Source organism: Leucopleurus acutus (assembly GCF_964270905.1).
Source record: "Leucopleurus acutus genome assembly, chromosome: 1".
Classification (NCBI taxonomy): Eukaryota; Metazoa; Chordata; class Mammalia; order Artiodactyla; family Delphinidae; genus Leucopleurus; species Leucopleurus acutus.
In genome coordinates this window covers 173,519,030-173,542,955 of record NC_139142.1, presented here as the reverse complement: position 1 = coordinate 173,542,955, position 23,926 = coordinate 173,519,030, and the positions used below count along the sequence as shown (strand labels likewise).

Here is a 23,926-nt window from a genome sequence, read left to right as displayed (position 1 = left end):
CGCCCGCTCCTCTCGCCGCACTGACGTCCCGGCATGCCCCGCGCGCGCGCCCGCGCCAGGCAGCACCAATCGCCGCCGGCGTGAGCGGGCTGAGCAGCGTCCAGGCCGAAGCAATCGAGGAGCCACGCCCCTGGGCTGGGGCTCCGCTCTGGTTCTGGCTCTGTTCCTCTGGCACCGCCTAGGTCTGCAGGGCCCCCGAGTCCAGACAGCTGTGTCGGCAAGTTAACAAAATGTGAAAGCCCCCAAAGGGAACTTTCTCGTACATCTGTGCACCGTGAGCTGAAAGGGAGGCTGTGACTGTCCTCACTCCACCCGTGGGTCCAGTGATGGGTCCCGGATTTTGGCCCCCGGCGTAACTAGATGAGGACGGGCTGGGTCGCCCGCCCCGGTCGAATTTGTGGTTAGGTCTGTGCTCTACAGACAATTAGATATTCATGTTGAAGCCTGGTACACAGGAAAGCGCGCAGATCAGAAATCTGCAGCAGAGTGAGCACACCCGCGTGGCAGCCGCCGGCCTCCTGAACGAACACTATTCGGAAAACCTGCCCCCCTCACCCCTCCCCAAGGGCAACTGCGAATCCAACACCATAGATTAGTTTTGCTTGCTTTTGATATAGACTCATGCAATCTGGTTTTGTGCCTGGTTTCTTCGGCTCTGTGTCGTGCCTGGAATCCATCCAGGTTGCAGGCAGCAGAGGTTTGTTTACTTGCTGTTGTATAGAATTCCATTGTGTCTCTCACACCATAACTTATCTACTTTGCTGTTCATGGACATTAGAGTTTCCAGTTTGGGGCTGTTCTGCATAATGCTGCTATAAATTTTCATGTGCGTGGATCTGATGCACGTGCATCTTAATTTCTCCAGAAGTGGAACTAATGGGACATAGGATGTGGTATCATCGATAGATAATGCCTGACAATCACTGCCAAGAGGCTGAAATAATTTCCACAGTCTCTAGTGGTGTGTTAGGGTTTCCATCACTTCCAACGTCAGCCTCATTGGCACTGTCAGTCTTTATAATTTTAGCGATTCTGGTGGGTGTGTAGTGGTATTGCACTAATGCTTTGCTTTTCTCTAATAACTAATAAAGTTGAGGATCTTCTGTATATGTTGTCCACTCTTGATATCTTTTGCAAAGTGCCCATTCAAGTCTTTGCCCATCTTTTTCTGTTAGGTTGTCTGCCTTTTATTATTATTAATATTCATTATGGGATTTCTTTATATATTCTGGATATGAGTATACTCTGTGGTTTACCGTTCACTTTTTTTTTTTTTTTTTTTTTGGTTAAAACTGCTTAAATACCAAAGACCTCACAGGGAGTGGAAATACTGCCCTCACATACATCCTCGTTATAATCCATTTTGGTCTAGGAAAACATCTTATTCCCCAAATCACCAAATCATGATCTGGGCTGTAAATTGAATCAAAAGGATAAGAAATGTGACTGCCTCTCCCATTTTGAAAAAGAAACAAGCTTTCAAAGTGTCCGATTCAAGAACAGACATCAGAAGAAGAACTTCTTAGCTCAGAAAGCCCTGCCCATTGACAGTGTCTTTTGTCCTATCTTGGGGAGGACACTTTTACTATGGTCATGTAGGTCTGGGACCCAGAAAGGGTTTTCTGCTTACTGACCTTTTCACCGTTAATGAAAAGGTGTTGTTTAATGACCAGAAGTTTCTAATTTTTACATAGTTCAGTTTATGTGTATGTGTATTCACGTGTGTGTCTTGTTTGAGAAATCTTCCCTCATCTCCAAAATGTTTTTCTGTGTTATCTACTAGAGGCTCAGTTGTTTTATCCTTCACATTTAGCTCTCCAATTCCCCGGGAATTGATTCCTTTTGAACTTTCTATTGAAGCATGATATACATGCAGCAGACTGTAAACTACACACACCCAAGCAACTGACATCCAGATCAAGAACAGGAGATTGCACATTCCAGAAGCACACCTCTTGCCCTCTTCCAGCCACACCCTTGCCCCAATGGTAACCACTAATCTAACATCTTGCGTAGATTGGCTTTGCCTAGTTTTGTATTTATGCAAAATGCAATTGCACCTTATGCACCTCTTGCTTAACCTGTTTGTGTGTAGATGTAGTTCATTTATTCTCGTTGTTATATAGTTTCTCACTGTGTGAATATTCCACAGTTTGTCTATTCTGCTGTTGATGAGCACGGGTAATTTTCAGTTTGGAGCTATTATAAATAGTGCACCTACTAACATTATAATAAATATCTTTAAGTGAACACATATACTGATATATACTTGGAAATAGAATTGTTGGGCCATAGGGTTTACTTAACTTTCAGCTTAAGTAGATACTACTAATTTTCCAAACTGGTTGTACCAGTTTATACTCCTTACTGACGTTTGGTATCGCCTGTCTTTTTAAGTTTAGCCATTCTGGTGGGTTGGTAGTGGTATCCCATTGTGGTTTTCATTCTATTTCTCTGATTACTAACACAGTTGAGAACTTTAAAAAATATATATTTATTGTCCATTTAATTAGCTTTTGTGAAGTGTTTGTTTAGGTGTTTTGTCTGGTTTTCTATTGGGCTGTCCTTTTTTACTGATTTGTAGGTGCTTTTTTTTGGATAGAAGTCCTTGTGAGATAAAAGTACAGTAACTATCTTCCCTCTCTCTGTGGCCTTTTCACTCTGTTAATGCTGTCTTTTGGTGAACAGAAGTTCTTAATTTTAACATAGTCTAATATACGAACTTTTCCCTATATGGTTAATGTTTTTTGAGTCCTCGTTAAGAAATCTTTGCCTATGCCAAAATTATAAATCTTTTCTTCTGAAAGCTTTATTGCTTCCCCTTTCACATTTGGATTTGCAATCTGTCTGGAATAGATTTTCATACATACTCTGAGGTAGGGATCAAGATATATTTCTTCCTCATCTGGGTATTCAGTTGATCCAGCACCATTTATTGAAAAGCCCATCCTTTCACCATTGTGCCACAGTGCTACCTCCTTTTTCATAAATCAAATATCTAAATATGTGAGGATTTACTTCTGGACTAGCTATTCTGTTCCATGGGTTTAGTCGCCTATTTTTGCATACCATCTTACTGTCTTTATAATAATAAGATCTATTTTACTCTATTTTTTTTGTGGTACGCGGGCCTCTCACTGTTGTGGCCTCTCCCGTTGCGGAGCACAGGCTCCGGACGTGCAGCCTCAGCGGCCATGGCTCACGGGCCCAGCCGCTCCGCGGCATGTGGGACCTTCCAGGACCGGGGCACGAACCCATGTCCCCTGCATCGGCAGGCAGACTCTCAACCACTGTGCCAACAGGGAAGCCCTAAGCTCTCTTTTAAAACTTGATATTCGCCTCAAAAAAAGAGCCACTTTGTTTTTCAACATTGTCTTTGTTATTATTGCCCTTTGCATTTTAATAGAAATTTTAGATAAATCTTGTATCTAAAAATGAACCCATACTTTGATTTATATTGTATTGGATCTGTGGATGAAGGGAATTTTTTTTTTTTTTTTGCTGCGTTGGGTCTTCGTTGCTGCGTGCGGGCTTTCTCTAGTCGTGGTGAGCAGGGACTACTCTTCGTTGCGGTGCATGGGCTTCTCTTTGCGGTGGCTTCTGTTGTTGTGGAGCAAGAGCTCTAGGCACACGGGCTTCGGGAGTTGCAGCACGTGGGCTCAGTAGTTGTGGCTCACGGGCTCTAGAACGCAGGATCCAGTAGTTGCGGCACATGGGCTTAGTTGCTCCGTGGCATGTGGGATCTTCCTGGACCAGGGATCGAACCCGTGTCCCCTGCATTGGCAGGCGGATTCTCAACCACTGTGCAAGCAGGGAAGTCCCTGAAGGGAATTCTTATCTTTACAATATTGAGTATTCCAATCCATAAACATTTATTTAGATCTTCTTTGGTTTCTCTTAGTGTTTTATAGCTTTTGTGTAGAGGTCCTATACCTCTTTTACGATTTATTCTAGTTATTTAATAGTTTCTGATGCTGTTGTAAACAGTATCTTCTATTTTAAAAATTCCATTTTCTAATCATTGAGTGCTGGTACATTGAAATACAGTTGATTTACAGTGGAAATACAATTGATACTGGCATTGTATCCAGCAGTCTTGCTGAATTCATTAACTAATTCTAATCATTAATCTATAACTGTTCTTTTGGATTTTCTACATGCCTAACCCTGCTCTTTGAGAATAATGAACGTTTTATTTCTGCCTTTCCAATTCTTATACCAGTTCTTTATGTTTTGCCCTATTGCTTTGGCTGGGATCATCAGCACAATGTTGGAGAGTGGACATCCTTTAGCAGGCATCACTTCATAGCCCAGGGGCGGGGGTGCGTAGGGGACGGAACCCTCATCACCTGATCAAAGTTAACACCACCAATAATGGAACAAGTCAAAGTCTTGTATCACCTACTAGGATGCAATGACAAGAACACAGCATGGCTTCGGAGAGATTCATGTCAAAGACGCTTGACCTGAATGGAAATATGAGGAAACCTCAGACAAGCACACACTGCGGGGCAGCCTACAAATAACTGGCTGGTCGTCTTTAAAAGGTTCAAGGTCATGAAAGTCAAAGAACCAAGGAACTGTTCTAGATTGAAGGCTAGAGCCCTGATGAGTACATGCAGAGAGTGATCTAAATTGGACCCTTTTGCTGAGGGCATTATCAGGACAGCTGGCAAGACTTGAATCCAGTCAGAGGATTGATGGTAGGAATATACCAATTTCCTGATCCTCATGGTTATGTAGGAGAAGATCCTTGTTCATGGGAAATAATTTAAAGTATTTAGGAGGTGGTAGGATATTACATCGGTAATTTACTTTCAAATTGTTCAGGAAAACATTTCTTTGTACTGTACTTGCAACTTTTCTGTAATTTTGCCTTGCGATTGATTGTTTCAAAATAAAGAAAACAATCCAAACTTCACTTCATTCCCGAGAGAACCACCAGGTGGAGTCCTTAGACCAGAGAACTGATTTGACAAGCCCTTCTCCTATTCAATTAAAAACAAAAGGGTAAGCAATTATACTTCAATAAAGATGTTAAAAAACAAAAACAAAACAAAAAAAACAGAAGGGTTTATTTCTTTACTTTAAAAAAGGAAAGTAGTGCGGGTTTCCCTTGCTTCAGCTCACAAACAGGGACATAAGCTATAGCTGGTTTTATTCATCTTAGGGTATCTCTAGGAAGTTGAGAACAGGTTTTCTTTTTTGATTTCATTTCTCTTGGCTAGGGTTTCTCAACCTCCTCGGCACCTTTGGGGGCTGGATAATTCTTTGCTGCGGGGACCGTCTTGTGCATTCCACGATGTTTGGCAGCATCCCTGGCCTCTACCCACTAGATGTCAGTACAGACGTCTCCAGGGAGACAAAAATCACCCCCTGGGTGAGAACCACTGTCTTTGAATGAGATGTGCTCTGCCCTGGGCAGGCTGGTGCCCATCTGCTCAACAGGACCACCCTTGGTGTAGCTGATACAGAGTGGGGGGTGCCCGGGGGAGGGGCAGCTTTGGGTGGTAGGAGCCGCTGTGCCATGTAGGGGGTGCTGTTCCGTGCACGGACAAGCCGCAGAGCCTGGGGCGTCAGGACAGCCTGAGACAACCAGTAGGACGGATAAAGCCTTGGCTCATGAAGGAATGCAGCCGAGAAGTCTGGGACAGGATGCAAACTCCTTTCTCATGACAGTCGGCCCCTAGCTGCCTCTCAGCCGGCTGGGCAGAACCTTACAATGCCAGAGAATGGCTATGGTGTATTACTTTCCATCACCCTTGCTTGTTCTTATTAAAATAACCTTCCTTTTACTTCACTTCTCCACCTCCTTCCCCTTTGCGTCCTGTGATCTAAACCTCCACCCCTCACCTGCTCCCAGGGGCCCCAGTGTGCCCCAAGCTTGCAGGCTTAAGGCTCCTCCAGCCACATTATCAATGATTTAAATGCAATGAAGGGCAGTCCCCCAAGTTCAAGGGAACTGCACCATTGGTCACATTTAGACTATGTTGCCCCCTCCCCCCCCCCCGCCGTTTTGTACTTAAAGCTCCATTCACCCCCCTCCTTCCCACTATAAGTGCATCTCCTGTAAAAAGGGCAATTCTCCCCAGCCCTTTGAAGAGGTACAACGTATAAAATCAGCAGTGGCCTGGGAGGGATGGGGACGTGCATCTGGGGACCACTGTGAGGTGCCAAAGACTTTGGGGACAAGGTCAGAAAAATGTCATCCCCTGGCAATGAAGACAGCTTAAAATGAATGCATCGTGGCCATGTTTGGCCAGCTGCAGAAGTGACCATCCCTCCTGCCAAGAGCCAGCCTCCCTCCCGGGGCACACGATGGAGCACCCTCGCCAGTGGGCGGCCCCAGACAAGTCACTTCAGCTCTACGAGCCTCGGTCTGTGAAATGAGGGGTTTAGAGGACATGCCCCACGAGTCCATCATGCAAAACAAAATCCATAGACGTGTCCTGCCCCAACAGAGTCCAGATAATCTTAAGGTCGGACCATTTGCAAACAGGCATTTTATGTGGTCAGTCCCTTTTAACAAGGGGGTGATTGGTTCTTAGGCCTTTGTGAACACCTTCTCAACTCCGCACTGCACTCGCCAGCCCCGGGACAGGCTGGCCCAGCCACTGCCGGGCGGGTATGTGCTGCCCGCTGGCCTTCTTGTAGGTGGTGTCCTTTGGTAATAACAGGACTTGATTTCTGGTTCAGTTGCAAACATGTTAAACCATGAATTCTCAGTGGACAAAAAGCTCTAGGGGCTAAAATGGTGCCCTGCACCAGAGGTGCTTAGCAAGTTGCTGGTTTTAATTCAATCAGGCTCCTGGTGGAGGTTGAATTCTTACTGATATTCTGCCCAGTCCTGGCTACTGTCTCCCAAACACACTCACTCAGTCCTTCATTACGTCACATTTGACAACTCGGGCCAAGTCCTGCTCGTGGCGGCAGCTAGCTGGCGGGTCGCATAGCCTCCCCCGCTTTCCGAGAGCTGCACGCTGCTCCCCACCTCCGGCCACGCGGTCACTGGAAGGGCTCCGGGGCCACGTGTCCCTGTGGCCAGAACTGGTGGAACCGGGCAAACACGGATGCAAGGCAGACGAACCCGGGCCCGAAGCAGATTCAGAAACCTTTTGAGGGCTGGATGGGCACCAATTTTTCTTGGGAGCTCTGAGTGGTTTTGTCATTTGTCCCATCAAGTGGACAGAGAGGAGGCACTGCTGCAATGAGGGTCCAGGTGACACTTAATGCTTGTCCCAGGGCTCCCAAGCCCCGGCTACATCTTTCCTGAAATTCCGAAACAACCCTGGAATCCCAAAACAACGGCCCTCCCCGACTTTTGTCTTTTCCCAAGTCAGTTCTAGTCAGTGCATTTCCTATATTTGCAGACAAAGGACTCCTAGTAAGTACAACTCCGACCTCACAGAGAGGCCAGGGTAAAAATCCCATGTAGCGCGGAGCCCACAGGTGCGGGGATTTCAGCCACTGTGTGGAAGACAAGTTGTAACCTAATGAAATCACACTCGCAGCCAGGTGAAGAGGCTTGCAGTCTGGGCTTCTGTGGCCTGAAGAAGGTCTGTTTGCCAAAGGACACCCTGGAGCTGGAACTTTGGGATTTTCCCACAACTTTGCTGCAGCATTATTCGCTAAAGCTCAAAGACCTTGAAATAAAAGCACACATAAAGCCATTTCACACACTGGCCAGTACCCACGTTTCAGCGTTGTGCCTTGGGAAGAAACACAGGCTCCTTTGCCATGAAATGTTAACTCTTTTATTAATTTAGGGTTAACACTGTATTTGCTTTGTGGATTTCATTTTCGGAGTTGTGGATTCAACAAACAACAGCTGGGCTCCCCCCCAGCTGACAGGGGACTTGTCAAATGTGTTACAGTCAAAGACGGGAGCAGGACGAAATGGAGAACGAGCTCGAAAAAATTTAAGGCAAATGTTACTCCCATATTAAAGGGACTTGATCAAGCAGATCTGTGCATATCAATGAAAATATATGAAATATTTGTCAAAATAATTAACATCGGTAAAAATCAGAACACGTAGCTTATAAAATACCCACACAGGTTTGGCAAAAATAAATCCAGCCGTGTCGTTAGGCTCATAGCACACACAGACGCAGGGGCGCCCACCTTAAGAACAAGTCTCCTGAAAAGCAGGGCCAATGTATTTTCAAAGCAATTCCACGAAACGGGACACGACAGACAATTAACAGTTCACAGGCTGGGTTTACATTTTGGTAGGAAGAATTGCTTGGTCGTTGGGGCACCTTTTGGCCAGCCCCCGGGACGCCTCCTGGGGACCCTCTGTGTTAGGCAGAGGTGACCGTTCATCTGGGCCATGAGACTCCCAGAGACACAGATAGGATGCAGAGACCAGGGACCTTCAGCTCCCTCAGAGGAAAGGGCGGCAGAGGAAGGAGGGTCCTTCCAACCCATCCGTTTGGGATTAGACTTTCTAAGCCATGGCTGCAGTTTCAGAAGTCGCTGATTATGGAGAAATAGATGCTCCATCCCCAGTGGTCACACGTTTGAAGCCCCAAAATCTGTTTTATTTACAGTCTGACCAAACCATCCCCCAGACTGTGGCAGGCAGATGAGCAGGTATGCCCCTTAGCCCTCCATCACGCAGGGGCACAGCCCAGGGGTCTGCGGGCTGCCCAAAAGCACGGGGAGAAGAGCAATGCACCAAGCATCCTGCCTTTCTGCTTTGGTCTCGAAGATTCAGTAAACTTATGGTCCCAGAAGCTGCTCTGAAGCCGGAGCTGTGGATTCCTGGAATTGGTTCTGTTCCCGTTGTGAGTTAGCCAGAAGAATGGAGCCAGCAAGCAGGGTGTGAGAGGACATCGCCGACACCTCCTCGAAGCCCTCACCCACCTGGCCTGGGCGCCCAGAGATGCCGCGGAAGGACCTCGCTCCTGGGGAGATAAAGCTGTCAGATGCAGGGTACCACTCCTGAAACAGACTCTGGCCGACAGCCTGGAGGAAGGTGGACGGACAGACAGGAGGGGCCCTGCCCTGTGCGGGCGGCCGGGCGCCCCTACCCAGCCAGGAGGCAGGTGCGGCAGCAGAACTGGATGAAGAGCTTGCGTTCGCAGAGCCGGTTGGACTTGACCATCTCGCAGAAGGTCTCATCGGCTGGGCCCCCGGGAAGGAGAAAGGAGAGACATGTGAGATTTGGGGGCCAGTTAGGATTGTTCCCATCACCCCACTCTGCTGGGGACATAGTGGGAGCGGGGGCGGCAGCCCTCCCAGTCACCCCCGTGATGTGTGGTGGGCCTGGCGCGGCAGAGGCCAGAGCTGAGTCTGGGAGACAAAAGCAGACTCGGGGTGGCAGGGGAGTGGGCGGGGCCTGGGGACACCTGGGCTGTGCCAGGGAGCCCTCGTGGTCCCTGTTCCTCTTCCTGGACAGCTGTGCTGGGGGACTTGGGAGGAAGATGGGGTCAGGCCTGGCAGGGGCAGGATGGAGGCTATGCCGTGATCCCGGGGACACCCCAAATGGGGGAGGAAGGGGGTCACCAAGAGGGAAAGGCTGAGGGGTAAGGGACGAGCCATGGAGGATGGCCCCTCCCCTCGGCAGCTGGCTTTTGAGGATGTTGCCATTCATGGGAACCGGGAGACCCCTCCGGGGACAGCCTCACTTTCTCGGGCTGGATACATAACCCAAGGAGGTGGCTTCCTAAATCAGGAGCTTCCTGGCCTTTGAAGGGACATAATTCTGCAAGCCAAGAAAACCACCTTGTGGTCCACAGGGCGTGCCCAGGGTGCTCTCTGCGGGCTTCACGCTCTGCCAGGCCGGGGCCGGTGCCAGCTCTGTGCCCACGGACAGCATGGCACTGGCGGTTACCCTCTCCTGCACGCCTGCCAGCTCGCAGTGCCCAGAGCCAGCCCCAGACTGCTCCTCCCTAGGCTTGCTGAGCCATGGAGGCTCCTCCTCGCCATGGCACGTCTGCCCACGGCCCCTGCACTGTCTCCAGGCCAGAGTCCCCTGCCAAGCCTTCTCTTGCCCGGAATCCCCAAGCTGGTCTCCTCTGAGATCCTGTTTTCACAGCCCATCCTTGCCTCTCCCTGTCGGCTTAGAGCACCAGGGCTCTCCCACAGCACAGAGGCAGGTCCTTCCCATGGACACGCGGGCCTTGACACATGTGCAGGGAGGCTGAGAGCCTTCAGGCCTCCTGACTTTGACCTCCAAGGTCTGGCCTCTCCTAACACATGTCACCACACCCAGGCCACCTTGGGCTTATGCAGGAGAGTGGGAACGGTGCGAGAACAGAATCATTTGTAAGAGCATTTGTAAGAGTTACTCAACAGACCGACCCGCACTAGCTGTGCTGGTAGTGGAGATGCCTGTCTGGTCAATGTGAGAGGCCTAAAGGGAAGGGAGGAGGCCCAGGGGAGAGCCAAGTGGTCACTGAGAGGAGGGGCCACAGGGCTGTCCAAGGGACTGCGGTCCCTGCATCTTCTTTTCCTTTCTCTTCTGCCCGGGGCAGCCCCGAGGTAGCTCAGGGCGGTCACCCACCCATGCTCACCGTTGCTGCACGTGTGGTTGGTGATGCACGAGGTTCCCAGCTGTGTGAAGCCTGTCTTACACCGGCTGCAGTTCCTGCTGGAGCCTTCACAGCTCAAGCAGCTCTCGTCACACCTGCAGGGGAACACGGGTTCCCAGATGGGAAAGAGACACAGTCACTCCAGGCCCCTTCCCAGAGCCCTCCCGCCCTCCCGCACTGCACCCCCTGGCTGTAACTGTGCCCCCCACGACGGCCCGAGACCCTGGCCAAGCATCTGCATGTATCTCCTCTATTGCCCTGGTAGCGCGGAGACGGTCACGGCCAGTTGGCAGGAGGATGCCCGGAGCTGAGGATGGGCCCAGGTCTCTGAACCTCCCCGTGGCTCATGTGGACGCCCTCCTGGGCACTGTGGCCACAGGTGGCTCCCTGAGGATGTCAGCATTGATTCTTGGGGCTTGGGGCCAGGCTCCCCTGAATGTGACGGACATGACCCTGGGGCTAGCCAGGGCTGAGCCTCCTTTGTGGTGACGTTGGCCTCCCCCCTGGGGACAGAGGGTGGGGATGCCCTTTCGACCTGTCCCGGAGACGGGACCCAGGACTATTGCTGACAGAGTGCCATGACCTTGGGGGTGGGAGGGTCGGCGCACTCCACTGTCCCGTGCGTTTCTCTGCGTCTGTCTGTGGCTGCGTCTGTGGCACTGGAGCTGAGCGGCTACTCTGGAGACTGTACGGCCAGCAAAGCCTAAACGACTCACCATCGGGCCCTTCACAGAAGAGCCTGCCGACGCCCCTTCCTGCTCTGGGCCATGAAGGGACCTGGGCTGTACCTGCTGCCTTCTCCGCGTCCAGCTCCAGGGACTGGGTCTCCCTAGACCCACCTCCCAGCTCCCTGTCAGCTGCAGGCCCGGGAGCAGGGCTTGGACAGGGTGGGCGGGGCATCAGGTAGGCAGTGCTTGGGACAGATGCCACCTCGCAGGCAGCGACCAGACGCCAACAGCACGGCTCACTGTAGGCCTCCTTCCTGAGTGGGCCTGTGCCGGGGTCAGGTGCCATCATGGATTCTGCCTGCACGGGGCCTCCGGGACAGCAGGCCCTCAGCCTGGCTTTTGTTCTCCTGGGGTCACTGAGGGCACCTCCAAACTGGAGTTCGGGCCCATAGTTTATGTTTATAAACGTGTAAACCCACAGGCAAACCGCATCCTCCTGCAGCAAGAGCCTGTCCTCCCCCCTCACAGACCCTGGAGCGGGAGGACGGGGCCCGACGTGCAGACTCTTACTGCGCACTTTGGGGAAGATCCCAGGGCCCGGCCCCTGTCCTGCTGCACCGCTCTGGCCGGGCCACAGGCCCCTCATGCCACTGCACAGGGGACCACTCCCCCCAACTCCCGCTTCTCTTACAGACGATGTCTGCTAGTGACACAGGAGCTAGGGCCAAGCCCAGCCATGTAATTGGTGGTCAGCTGTCTCGAAGGCCCTGGCTGAGGGCTGCTTTGCTATAAACAGTAAGGGGGCGGCTACAGTGGAGACCCGGCTGCACACAGCTCTCTTTCTTCTCCAAATTCAGCCTCACAGAGCCTCAGGATCTCCACGGCAGCCCCCGGGGCTGTGTCGGTTTTCTTCGGCCATGTAACAAATGACCACAATGCAGCCGCTTAATCCACCACTTTTCAGCATCTCCCCGTTCCGCAAGCAGAAGCCCGGGCAGCCTCGGACGGGCTCTCTCTCAGGGCCTCACAAGGCCTCGGTCAGGTGTCGGCCAGCCTGGGCTCGGATCTGGAGGCCCCGGCTTGGGGAAAAATCCGGCACCAGGCCGCTCCCCCAACTGCCTCGGGGCCCCTGTTTCTCCGAGAGACCCTCTTGGCTCCTCCATCAAGGTTACCGTGCCTGGCAGGTGGTCCTCTTGGGCAGGGGGCTTTCAAGACGCCTCTGGTTCTGCCCTCACCCCCAAACACCACAGTGACTGTCCTGCCAAACTCTGCAGGGCGGCGCCCGATGCAGTCCTCTCCCTGCCCTGCTGCTGGACCACTTCCCCGCCTCCCGTCTTTAGGCAGTTCCAGGTGACAGTCAGATGGCAGATATCTCGTCACACTGGGCACAGGACAGAGCAGAAGGCCTGCCTGAGTCTTGCCCTGCCTCAACATACCCAGGAGGGGCCGGGGGAGGGAGGGTGGTAGGAGGGTGGGGGGCAGGCACCCCACCGAGTTGCTCTGTCTTCCAAGAGGTCCTTGCTCCCTCTTCTAGGTCCTCTTCCTAAGTCTTGGGGTGGCCGGCGCCTTTTTTGAGATACTCATCACGGACTGTTCTCGGCCCTGGGCCTCAGCATAACGGGTCTCGACTTGGCACGCAGGCTGCCGACCTGGCAGGCCTGCGTCCCGGCCCGGCTTTTCTCCATGAGCCCTGCCTAGCTGCTCGCTCCCTCGAGGCTGCCCTGGCCGGCACTCAGCATTCTGGGGCCTTCGGGAAGCCAGGCTCTCTGAATGCTGCTGCTGCCTCGGTGGGGAGAGGCCCAAGGCCATTTGTCCTTCCAGGGGCATCCACACTGAGGGGTCTCCAGAGCCCTGGGACTCGGGAGACGGGAATTCTCTGAAGTGCTGCAATTCGCCACCTAGGCGTCCCGTGCAGGGCGCTTCCTGGGGGTATATCTCTGAGGCCTGCTGTGTCAGCCCCAGCACTGGACGCTCCTCCAGGACTGAAAGCTTTGCCATGCGTGGAGGTGAGCACCCAGGGAGCTCCTGCCCTCCTCAGCCGAGGAGGGGCTCACGGGGGCTGCCTGCCCCCTGCCTCCTGGCACTGGGGACCCCATAGCTTCTGGGGGCCCTGCGGAGGCTGTCCGCCATACTCGTGGGAATTCCCAGCATCCTCTGAGAGCCAGGGTGTCTGACAAACGAAACTGATTATCACTGTGTAATTCCGCATTGTCCCTGGCTGCCACACTTAGGGTAATCACCCTGGAACCAGCTGGCTGGTTAAAATGAAACTTTACTTCAGACACCGGTGCCGAGGGTCCTTCACGGGACTCAGCAAGGCTGGGTGAAGGTGGCTGGGTAGTGGGGCTGAAACCCTAACCCTCTTTGAGTGGGTCCCACAAGCGCAAGGAGCAGGTGGTCTCTCATTTGCTCACGTAGGTTGTTGGTTTTTGTTTGTTTGTTTTAAAGAATAGGTTACAATCCACAGGAGTTCTCAAACACAGCCTGAGAGGATCTCAAAGATCCCCACTGTGGGTCCCCAGCTGTGAGCTGCCAGATGGGCATGGTCTCCCTGCACTGCTCTGAAGTGGGCGCCTGAGGCTCCCTCTTTGAGTCTACGTCAGAGGGACGGTCCCTTCCCCACTCCCACCATCATGATCTTCAAGGTCACCTGCAGACTCCTCATCGTCACTCTCAGCCTAGACGAGACAGACTGCCCTGCCCTGTTCCTGGGCTCCAGGTGATGAGGCCTGACATGAGGCAAGATTCAGCAGGACAAGACGACACCAAGCAGACGGCTTCTCCCTTCACTGCCCGCATCCCGTGACAAGAGAGAACACTGCTCAGAGCCCCCAAAAAAGACGGTGCGCCTTGCGGACACACGGGAGGGAGCGGAAAAGGAGAACGAGCAGGGTTATAACATCTCTGCACTGGCTGGAAGCGGCTTTAGAATGAGGAAGTTGTCGGGATCTTGTATTTTCTCTAAATTATCCAATTTAGATTTTAAACAAATCCTACACGTGGTTTCCTTAATGACATGCTGTGAACACACTGTGGTCCGGGGTGCAGGTGGGGCTCCCTGGCGTCTGCCCCGGGGTGGTGGCTCCACCAGTCAGGGCCCCGTCCTCCGCGTCCTGCCCTCCCAGCCACACAGCACCTGATATACAGTAGGTCTCCACAGATACGCAGGACGTGAACAAAAGCATGAGGGCCGCCGCCTGACTGTGACCTTGGCCATCACCACCTGCAGGGTCCCCTCCTCTGTAAACGGGTTCCTGTCTGCCCACTGCTGTCGTGGAACATGGCACACCCTGCCCCCAGCCCCTGGGACAGGGGCCACCAGACCCAGCCCTCCTGCCACTCCTCCACAGGCACCGCTGACCGCCCTTCCCCGGCCATCTCGGGCTACGTCAGGAGGACTGCCTGGAAGGCGCACATACCTTCGGCACACTTTGTGGGGCAAGCCCGGCATCTCCTCGGGGTAGAAGCCCTCGCCACAGGCTGGCACACATTTCCAGTCTTGGAAGTGGAAGTTTGGGGCACAGTGAATACATTCTTCTCTGCTGGGCCCTGAGGGGTATGGGAAAAGCAGCAGAGGTCAGGGACTGCCCACCTGCCCATCACGTGTCCTAGACCTGCTGCAGCACCTGTGAGATCCAGGTCCTATTCAGACGCCCCAAGGCCACCACACAGCTAGATTCACCCAGGTGCCACTGTGCATCTGCACTGGGCCCGCCTCGCCACTCCTGGGAGGTGGGCCTCACGCCCACATCTCACGGATGGGGACACGGAGGTTGCACCAAGCTCAGCACACCTCCCGCTGCCCGGGCCGCGTTCATCGGCCCTGATTCCAGGTGCCTCCTTCCCCAACAGGCCTGGGCCCGATTCCGGCTAAGGTGGCCACAGGTAGCTCTGAGTTCTCAAAATGTGGCCTGGCCAAACACACTTACACACTGGATTTCAGAGACATAGTTAAAAAAAAAAAGTGAAATAGCTTGTTGATTTTTTAAATATTGATTACATGTAGAAATGATAGCATTTAGATACATGGGGTTAAATAAGATGTTATAATTATTTTCACCTGTTTCTTGAGGGAACTTAAAGCTGCATCAGTAGCTCACATCGTATTTCTAGTGGACAGAACTTGGTGTAAGAATATGTGGGAAAAGGGAAAGAAGAGGTTTGGGGGCCTGGGGTTGACAGGTATTTGGTGTGAAGGATCAGGACTCTTTCAATAGAGAAAAAACAGCTAAGGGCTTATGGGGTGAGGCGTGGGGACCAGAAAAGGCAAGAGCTCTGAACAAAGGGTCAAGAGTCGTGAAGGAAAATCTGCAGCCCAGTCAGGAGGACTCATCAGCCTGGGCAGGCAGTGGTCCAGAGAGAAGAAACCATGCTGTCCATCTGTCTGTCTGCCCATCTGTTCATTCACTCAGGCCAACGACAAGTCAGTGCTGGGTGTGCACTTCCGTGTCAGAGTCCCCAAGGAGCATCAGAGAGGCAGCGAGGTGGCCACCGGCTGACGGCTTAGAGGATCGAACTCAGGGAGAAACCATCTCAGATGCTCACGGAGACCACAGCCCCTCCTTAGACCTCCCCCCACTGTGGTCCCGTCTCGGCTTGAGGCCTGACAGCTGAGGCAGAGGTGGAGTGAATTCTGGACCTACGGGGGGCCTCTGGGCTGCGTCACGGGAGGACCCCTTTGCAGACAGGGGTCCGCAGGGCGGCTCTGCCAGCCCCGAGGCTTGTTGCTCTGGCAGCTGGTTTCTGCTCTCAGAACCATAGCTTCCAGCTTGGAAGGAGATTCTGAGCTCACCCAGGACTGAGCGTGAGGCAGAAGCGGGAGCCCTTGGGGTTCCAGGGCCTTCACGAGGAGTAGCTGCCCACCTGCCTGGGGTCTCCATGGGGGTGTCCTCCCTCTGTTGCAGCAACGCAGTGGGAGAGCCGCCCCACAAATGCGTCCGGTTTATGTCCTTCTGGATGGACGGCTGCTCTTGTGCCCCAGCCCCCATCACTTATCTGCAGGGAGCATCTGGCATTGGTGCCCCCCAGAACCCCCATCACCCATGTCCTACTGCCTGGGCCGCCAGGGTCCCCAGTGCCTTAGGAGCTTCCGCAATGGGAAATAACACTCATTTTTATTTGCTCCTAGTTTAATGCTCAATTTGCTAAACTTAAAAGCGGATGGGGCTTCCCTGGTGGCGCAGTGGCTGAGAGTCTGCCTGCCGATGCAGGGGACGCGGGTTCGTGCCCCGGTCCGGGAGGATCCCACACGCCGCGGAGCGGCTGGGCCCGTGAGCCATGGCCGCTGAGCCTGCGCGTCCGGAGCCTGTGCTCCGCAACGGGAGAGGCCGCAGCAGTGAGAGGCCCGCGTACCGCAAAAAAAAAAAAAGCTGATGAAACCTGTTCAGCTGGGGTTAGAAGAAGAGAAAGCCCTGGGATGGGCGGAGGCGACGGCCCCGTGGCAGCGTGAAGGTGCTCAGTGCTGCTGGGGCGCGCACTTCACAGTGGCAGGTCTTATGTCCCGGATCTCTTACCACGATGACAAAAGCTGAGTCAACACAGATCTCCTAGAGCCACTACTTTCACTACTACTAAACACTGTGAACTTTGTAGTTCAAAGTCTCTCAGGGATTCCATTTAGTCACAAGGCTTTCCAGGCGTCACTTGAAAAGCGGACACAGATCATAAAAATCGTAGCAAAACGGGTGATGCTTAGGCAGGATCCACTGCATCATCTGTGGGGCCCAGGACAAAGTGAAAACGCAGGGCCCTTATTCAAAAGGCAGGAAAAACGTGCTATGAAGGGTGCTAAGATACAAAACGCGTTCCTTTCTTCTGCCATCTCTCTCTTGACCTGTCATGGTGGTTTTTATCTGCTATTTCATGTCGTGCTCCCCTGGGTGAGGACCGGCCCTCATGCCCCTCAACTCCACACACATGTGCCCCACTGGCCGCTAGCCGCTGACCCACGCGCCATGCCCTGCCGGGTCCCCTGCACCCACCCAAGGCAGATGGGTTCCCCAAGGGATCACATCATCTGTGCCAGAGGCTCTGGGTACTTGGACCAGGATGGGATGAGGCTTATTCCTACTGAGTCACCACTGAGTGTCCCAAGGTACTGCTGGTCTGGGGTGGGGACAGATGCCACCGTGCTCCATGCTGTACTCGTGCCTAACCACGACTCTCCCCACACTGCATCCAGGCCCCTCACAGGCGGGGAGCAGCAGTGGTCACGGAGTGGGAGCTGGGAGGGGAGGGCCAGGTGGCCAGGGGCTCCCGACAGGGACCGTGACAGGCAGCGAGAAGCCTTCAGCGCTGGAAGTGGGTGGGGTCCCTGTCCTAGCAGTGGCCGGGGTGGATGCACACGTCCCAGAGCATAGAGGGAACCCGGGCAGGCGGGTGTGGGGAGCAGGGGAGACCCCTGGACAGCCTGACCCCTCAAGTGACAAAGAGGTCTCTGGACTGAGTGAGAGACTGTTTGCCAACAGGCAGTGTGGGGATGCAGACAAAGGAAACCACACTGAATAAATGAAATCAAAAGCATTATAAAGCTACACGCCTGAATTTTATGGATTCAAGTGCCTATGAAATTTAAACAAGTGACATCGGCGATGCTCTTTCAACCTGGGCTAAACAATGAGGCAAAGAAACCATGAAAATGACAGGCCACGAGGCAAACGCTAGGAAAGGCTGCTGGGCCCCTGCCTTGCGGGGGGTTGTCCCAGGAGGGGGCCCCAGGAAGGCACATCTTCCAAAGGCCTTGAGAGTGCTGGTCTTTGCCATGGCATGTCCACTTCGGGTCAAGGGTCAAGGGCCCCTTGACATGGGCTCACGTGGCAACACTGGGACGGCTGCCCCGTCCTGCCATGCATCCCGGGACCCGTGTTACGGCATCAGTGACTCAGCAGAGACCTAATTCTTACAGCGTTACTGCAGCAAAAACTCAACCTGATGTGGGTTTCTTAGAACAAGGACCAAAGCGCTGGGTCAGGAAGGAGGATCAAGAGGAGAAGATTCAATCAGAAACACGTATGAGTCCACAAGCTCAGAATGTGCTACAATATCCCGGTGCCAACAAGTCTGCAGCACGAAACCCAACAAGACAATCATTCTCTGCGATTCTGCATAAAAACTGCGCCTGGAAGGCAGCTATGCTATCATCTCTGTGGGAAATTACAATACACATAAAATTGTTTACAGACATCTTTTCCTCTTTGTAAAATGTTCAAAATAGGGAAGATAGGTACAAGGAACTAAGGCTATGCTTTAAAAAGCCTTCTTCCTTCACCACGGGAACTTTCCCAGCCTCTCCCCGAATCGATGAATCGTGAAACTCCGGCACTGCTACCCTGAGGCAAGGGCTGGGTTCCACGCAAGAGCTCACTAGCAGTTAGCAACCCTTCCCGGACTGAAAGCATCCCCTACCTGGCTGGGCTCCTGACACCGGGAAACCCAGGCTGCTCCAAGTGGGCCCTTGTGGTTTTTCTTTTTTTTTTTAATTTTAAAAATTGTGGTAAAATGTACGTAACATACAATTGACCGTACTAACCATTTAAGCACACAGTTCAGTGGCATTAGGTACATTCATATTGTTATGCAAGCATCACCACCATCCATCCATCCCCAGATATTTTTTATCTTCCCAAGCTGAACCTCTGTACCCATTCATCACTATTCCCCTTTCCCCTCTCCCAGCCCCTGGTAGGGCTTCTGGGATTTAATGCTGCAACACCCACGGAAGCCCGCAAGTCCTAGGGCTTTCTGGGTTTCCAGGTAGTCAGCCCACCGGCCTGGGGAACTTGGGCTCCAAATGTGGCCCCCGCAGGCCGTGAACTCACCCACGCAGGTCTGGCAGGTGGGATGGCATTCCCCGCACCTGATCAGCTCAGAGTCAAAGTAGGTGCCTGGCTCACAGTCTGGAATGCAGCTGCCCCGTGCAAGGCTGTTGAAAAGAAAAAAAAGGCAGTCTTTTATATCCTTTCCAAAGCTCTAATTCAATTATGATTTGCCCTCAAATGTCTTTCATGAGAGGAACCGAAGGTTGCTGAAGCACAGCTCTCGGAGTCACTTAAGGTTCTGAACTAATGAAAGCGGCAAAGCTGTCCTGCAGCATCTCGAGGCCGGCTGGAAGGGACACCCGGGCCTGGAAGCAGAGTCTCCACCTTCTGGTGGCCGGTGGTCCCGAAGCTCCTTCCCAAAGCCCCGTGGCCTCGGTCCCTGTGCGGGAGGCTATGCCCTCCACACCTTCTGTGCTCTTCTGCTCTGTGACACCTCCTCTTCACTGACACTAATCACGCTAGAACCCAAGGCCCACGAGAAGAACTCAAGCACGGGTGGGTCACCCCACTGGCTCGGTCTCACTGGGCACAGCCCTGGGTGAAGCCTTGGCATCTGTGATGCGTGAGGGGGGGTGGCAGCAAGACTGACCCTGAGTCCCAGTGGGCTCCTGCCTCGCCCTTGCTGGAAACCTTCTGTGCTTCACAATGAACCTGAGATAAAATCCGCTCCTGGGACCCAGCAGCCCTGCCTGCTGTGGCTCTGGCCTTCCTCCCTCACCTCGCTCAGCCAGGCAGTGAGCGCACGGCTTCTGGAGCAGACCCTCTGCCCCTTCCCCGGGCAGGCCAGCCAAGCTTCCTGCCCCTCCGTCCCCTCAGCTGTCCGCCAAGGCTCCTGCGTGGTCAGGTTACTTTGAGGACAGAACCCTGGCAGGTGTCGGGCACCCAGCAGTGTGAATGGGTGTTGGCTGCCACGGCTGCTTCAGTTCCCAAGCTCACTGCTGCACATGTTGTAGATGGATCTGCTGCCTGACACATCAAACACATGCCGCAGGGTCTGTGAGAGCCAGAGGCTCCTGCGCTTGGTGCGGGGGACGTCGGTGGGGCTGAAAGCATCTCTGTATCAAGGCGGAGGCCAACCCCAGGGCTCCCGCTCGTCCTGGCCCCCAGCTGTTCAGTCAAGTCTTTACTAATGGATGTTTCCAGCCTAAAGAGATGGACGCACGGCTCAGCCGCCCTCACTGCTTCAGTGGGACCGATGATTTGAAGCCACAGCTAAAGAGGATATTGGGCAATAAAAGGAAGCTTTCTGTGGATTACGGCTGATGATGTTTCAGTGTCCACAGTCCTCTCTGACTGCTCGTCACGGCTGCACCGCTGCCTCCACCTGGGGGGCTGCTGCCTGAGAGGCATTTTCTCCCCAGGACACAGCTCCTGGCCTGAGCATCTGACCTCCTCTCGCCTACCTGACCCACAGGAGCAGGGATGAACCACCCCCTCCAGCACATCCCCACTGGGAAACAGGCTCCAGGGAGCTGGAAACACAGTGCCTCCCACTGACACCCTGAGTCTCCGGCCTGGGTGGGGGGCCCTGCGGGAGGGTCCCCACAGCCGAGCTCCCAGGCCCCAGTGGCGGCCAGCTGAACCTCTCCGCCTTTCCCTTCTGAGGCTCCCCTTCCTCCACATGTCACCCCTCCACTCCTCATCCTGCCTCGTCCAGCTCCCTGGGTCAGAGAACGGGCATGACGTGTGACTCTGGGGTCCTGTCCCCCTTCCCTCGCCCGACTCCCAGGAGCGTGGGGCAGTGGACCCTCTTCTCTCCCATCCCCTGATCTGGAGGGGGTGAGGCGGGCTTGGGGAACCTTAGTCATGCTGCTCCCGGAAACTGTTCCTCTCCCCGTTAGTAAGATGTGAAGAATGCCATATATGTCACATACGTCATAGGTTGCTGTGAAGATTAAATGAGGCAATGTTGGCGAGAGCAGCTGGAGTAAAATGCTGGTTTTCTTCCTTCACTCCTTACTGCAAAAGAATTCAACCCTGGGGGGTTGAATTTGAGGGGAGGGGAGGCTGCAGGAACGGCAGCATCCTTGTCCCCTGGGGGCCAGGTAGAAACACAGAGTCACAGAGCTGCTGGGTCAGCACCTGCATTTTTTTTTTTTGCGGTACGCGGGCCTCTCACTGCTGCGGCCTCTCCCGTTGCGGAGCACAGGCTCCGGACGCACAGGCTCAGCGGCCATGGCTCACGGGCCCAGCCGCTCCGTGGCATGTGGGATCTTCCCGGACTGGGGCACGAACCCGCGTCCCCTGCGTCGGCAGGCGGACTCCCAACCACTGCACCACCAGGGAAGCCCAGCACCTGCATTTTAACAAGAGCCCGGTGATGCCCCCTGGCCCCGCCCCTGCTCACTGCCCTCGCTGACCCGTCCCTTTCTTCCTTAAAGTGCAGGCCCTGGTTCAAGACTGGATCGCGGGAGGGTCCACAGCACAATTTTGCACAGAATGATTTCTAAGCTTCTAGATGATAACTTCAAGGAAGAAGTAATGTATATTTGCTGGCAGTAAACAGGCTACACCAACATTCCAAAATATTCTAGTAAAAAATCATTAGCTCGGTCAGATGCTTTTAAAGGAGGCGTGGGCTGAGCTTGGTGGAGCCGGGCAAACCAGGAATTTACAGAGTATCTCCAGAGAGCGAGCCCCCTCTGCCCTTCCCTCAGTCATCCAGACTGGGAAGGAAACTGGAGTGAGTGGGGCTCGGTGCCTAAGAAAGGGAGCTCTGTGCTTTGTTAGAACTCCCTACCCTTCCAGCCGCCAGCCCTACTTTCTATGAGAGGATCCACTCTCGCTCTTACCAATTCTCCAAATGTTGCATAAAATGTAGACATTTTCCCCATCCTCTGACTTTCTATCATAAACACCAATCTCTAAGTGGAAATCTGATTTTGACTCGGAATCTGTATCCTGAAAGGCTTTGGGCCTCTGAAATTTTAGCTTTTAGGAAAAGGAGGCAAACACTTGGTAAATCAATGACAGACACTTACACCAGCATATACCCATGGCCGCGCCTCAGGTCTGAAGGGAGGGTCTTACCTGAATCCTTCTTTACAGACAGTACATTTCTCTGGTTCATCCATGCACTTCTTACAGCTTGGGTGGCATTTAAGGCAGTTTTTCTGATCTGGAGAAAAATAAGAGGAGGAAAAGAGAAGAGGTGGGAAGAGTGGATGTGGATCAAACCCGGGCGAACGAGACTCGGGTGTTCCAAGGCGGGGCTGATGGAACGGCCGTCACCGGCGTGGTCTCTAGACAGGTGACATAGTGACCGACCGCCAGAGGCATGTGGAGACCGCGTGCCCAGGTGTCAGGTCACAGGCCTCGCACCTCTTTTCCGGAGTGAAGTCCTCACACGACCTTGAGGCTTGGAGGTGGGCCCTTTCCAGAGGAAACGTGCTCTAGTCCTGCATCTTCCCCTGGGACTGGAGCCAGCGGAGCAGAGTTTAGCGAGGTGCCAGTCTTCCTAAGTGTGACCGGTGGGGCCTGAGGGTTCCCCTGAGTGACCCCACCCACCCAGGGCCCTCACAGGGGTCTTTACTGACACGTTGGCGGTCACCTGCACAGACATGAATCTCTGACACCCACCACACCTTGGGGAAGCCCTGGGTCTCAGTGATTACCCAGGTCACTCATCCTGGCACCCGGTCAGCACCACCCTGTGCTCGGGGCCCCACAGGTGGCATCACACACACGCTGCAGGGGCTCAGCGAGGGCGTCTGGGGGTGACTCTCGGGGTGACCGAGGTGGCTGGTTTTTGCCCAGGGGTGGGGTGGGGGGTAGGGATGGAGGAGCCTCTGCCCCGAAAACAGGTCTGGTTGCAGCCCAGGGCAGGTGTTTGCAAAGCCTGTGAAACGTGTCTTGCATGACTCTGTGTCCCCTCTAAAGAGTGTGGTTATTCCATGGCTTTATATGTCCTTAAGGATCCCTGGCTCCTTCCCCAGAGGAGTAAGAGCAACGCTGTGATGGGACCCCTCCTGCAGGATGCGGGCCAGAGGCGAGCTCTGGGAAGCGCTGCCCCCTCCCTGCACAACGGCCAACACGTCATCTGAAAACTGTCCTCCATCAATTTAACCCAAGCCCTCTCTTTGGCCTCTTCCAGGCCGAGGTGAGTGTTCAAACCTTGGCATGAGGTCCCGGCCCCAGAGCCCAGCCACTCCACTTCCCAGGACAGGCAGGATGGCAGGACGCCTGTGCTGCTCTGAGTTCACTGGGTCATGCTAGCTGTGGGCCCTTTGGCCTCGCTCGGCTTCACTTCCCCACCTGCAAGGTGAGGAAAGCGCTGCCCACCTCTTGGGAGTGTGGTCACTACGTAAAGTGCACAGCCAAGAACCACCTGTCCTCCTGAGCCGTTATGTCCGGCAGCAGGCTCCTCTTCATTCGTGGAGACCCGCAGACCTCCCTGGCCTCAAACCCCGGTTTCAGCTTAGCGGCTCTTGCTGGGAGGGGTTTTCACCCAGTTTCAACCACCAAGGCCACAAGCAGGTGCTGGGTCCCGCACCCCGCCCAGCGCCCACATCCACTGCTCCAAGAGAGACCGCAGGGCCTACCCGGAAGCCTTTCTGTTTGGATGTCTGAAATCGGTCTGAGCCTGAGAGCCACTGGCTCAAGCTACCTCCCTGTCCATCCTGAATAATGGACACTGACCTACAGAAGTGTAACAACCCCAGACTACGGGGGCTCCATTTCTGAGTCACTTTGAACCACCCTGGCCAGGTTTTGCGTGTGAACTGCTATCCACTAACAGGGTCCAAGGGCTTTGATTTCATCTTCTCTCCTTTCCTCCCATTAAGGGTCCTTTCTCAGGACAGAGTACACAGGAAGCAGAGGGTGGGAAAAGTTCTCCCAGGAGAGGGGACCCCAGCCCAGAGTGGGGCTGACTCCTCATTTCTAGGCCCGGGGACACACACTT

General features: G+C 53.9%; 1 protein-coding gene across 3 annotated transcripts in view; it reads right to left on the bottom strand.

The window, feature by feature from the left end:
- Positions 1–7,713: 7,713 nt before the first annotated feature.
- Positions 7,714–23,926, bottom strand: part of PCSK6 (proprotein convertase subtilisin/kexin type 6) — a 198,256-nt gene continuing 182,043 nt past the window's right edge. For all 3 annotated transcript variants that reach the window (XM_082851525.1, XM_082851527.1, XM_082851526.1), the window contains 5 exons: positions 22,054–22,141; positions 19,024–19,127; positions 14,626–14,755; positions 10,521–10,633; positions 7,714–9,129 (listed from right to left, as the gene is read on the bottom strand). In XM_082851525.1, coding sequence (XP_082707651.1) covers positions 9,032–9,129; positions 10,521–10,633; positions 14,626–14,755; positions 19,024–19,127; positions 22,054–22,141 — 533 coding nt within the window. In that variant the 3' untranslated portion in view covers positions 7,714–9,031. The remainder of the gene's footprint in view (positions 9,130–10,520; positions 10,634–14,625; positions 14,756–19,023; positions 19,128–22,053; positions 22,142–23,926) is intronic.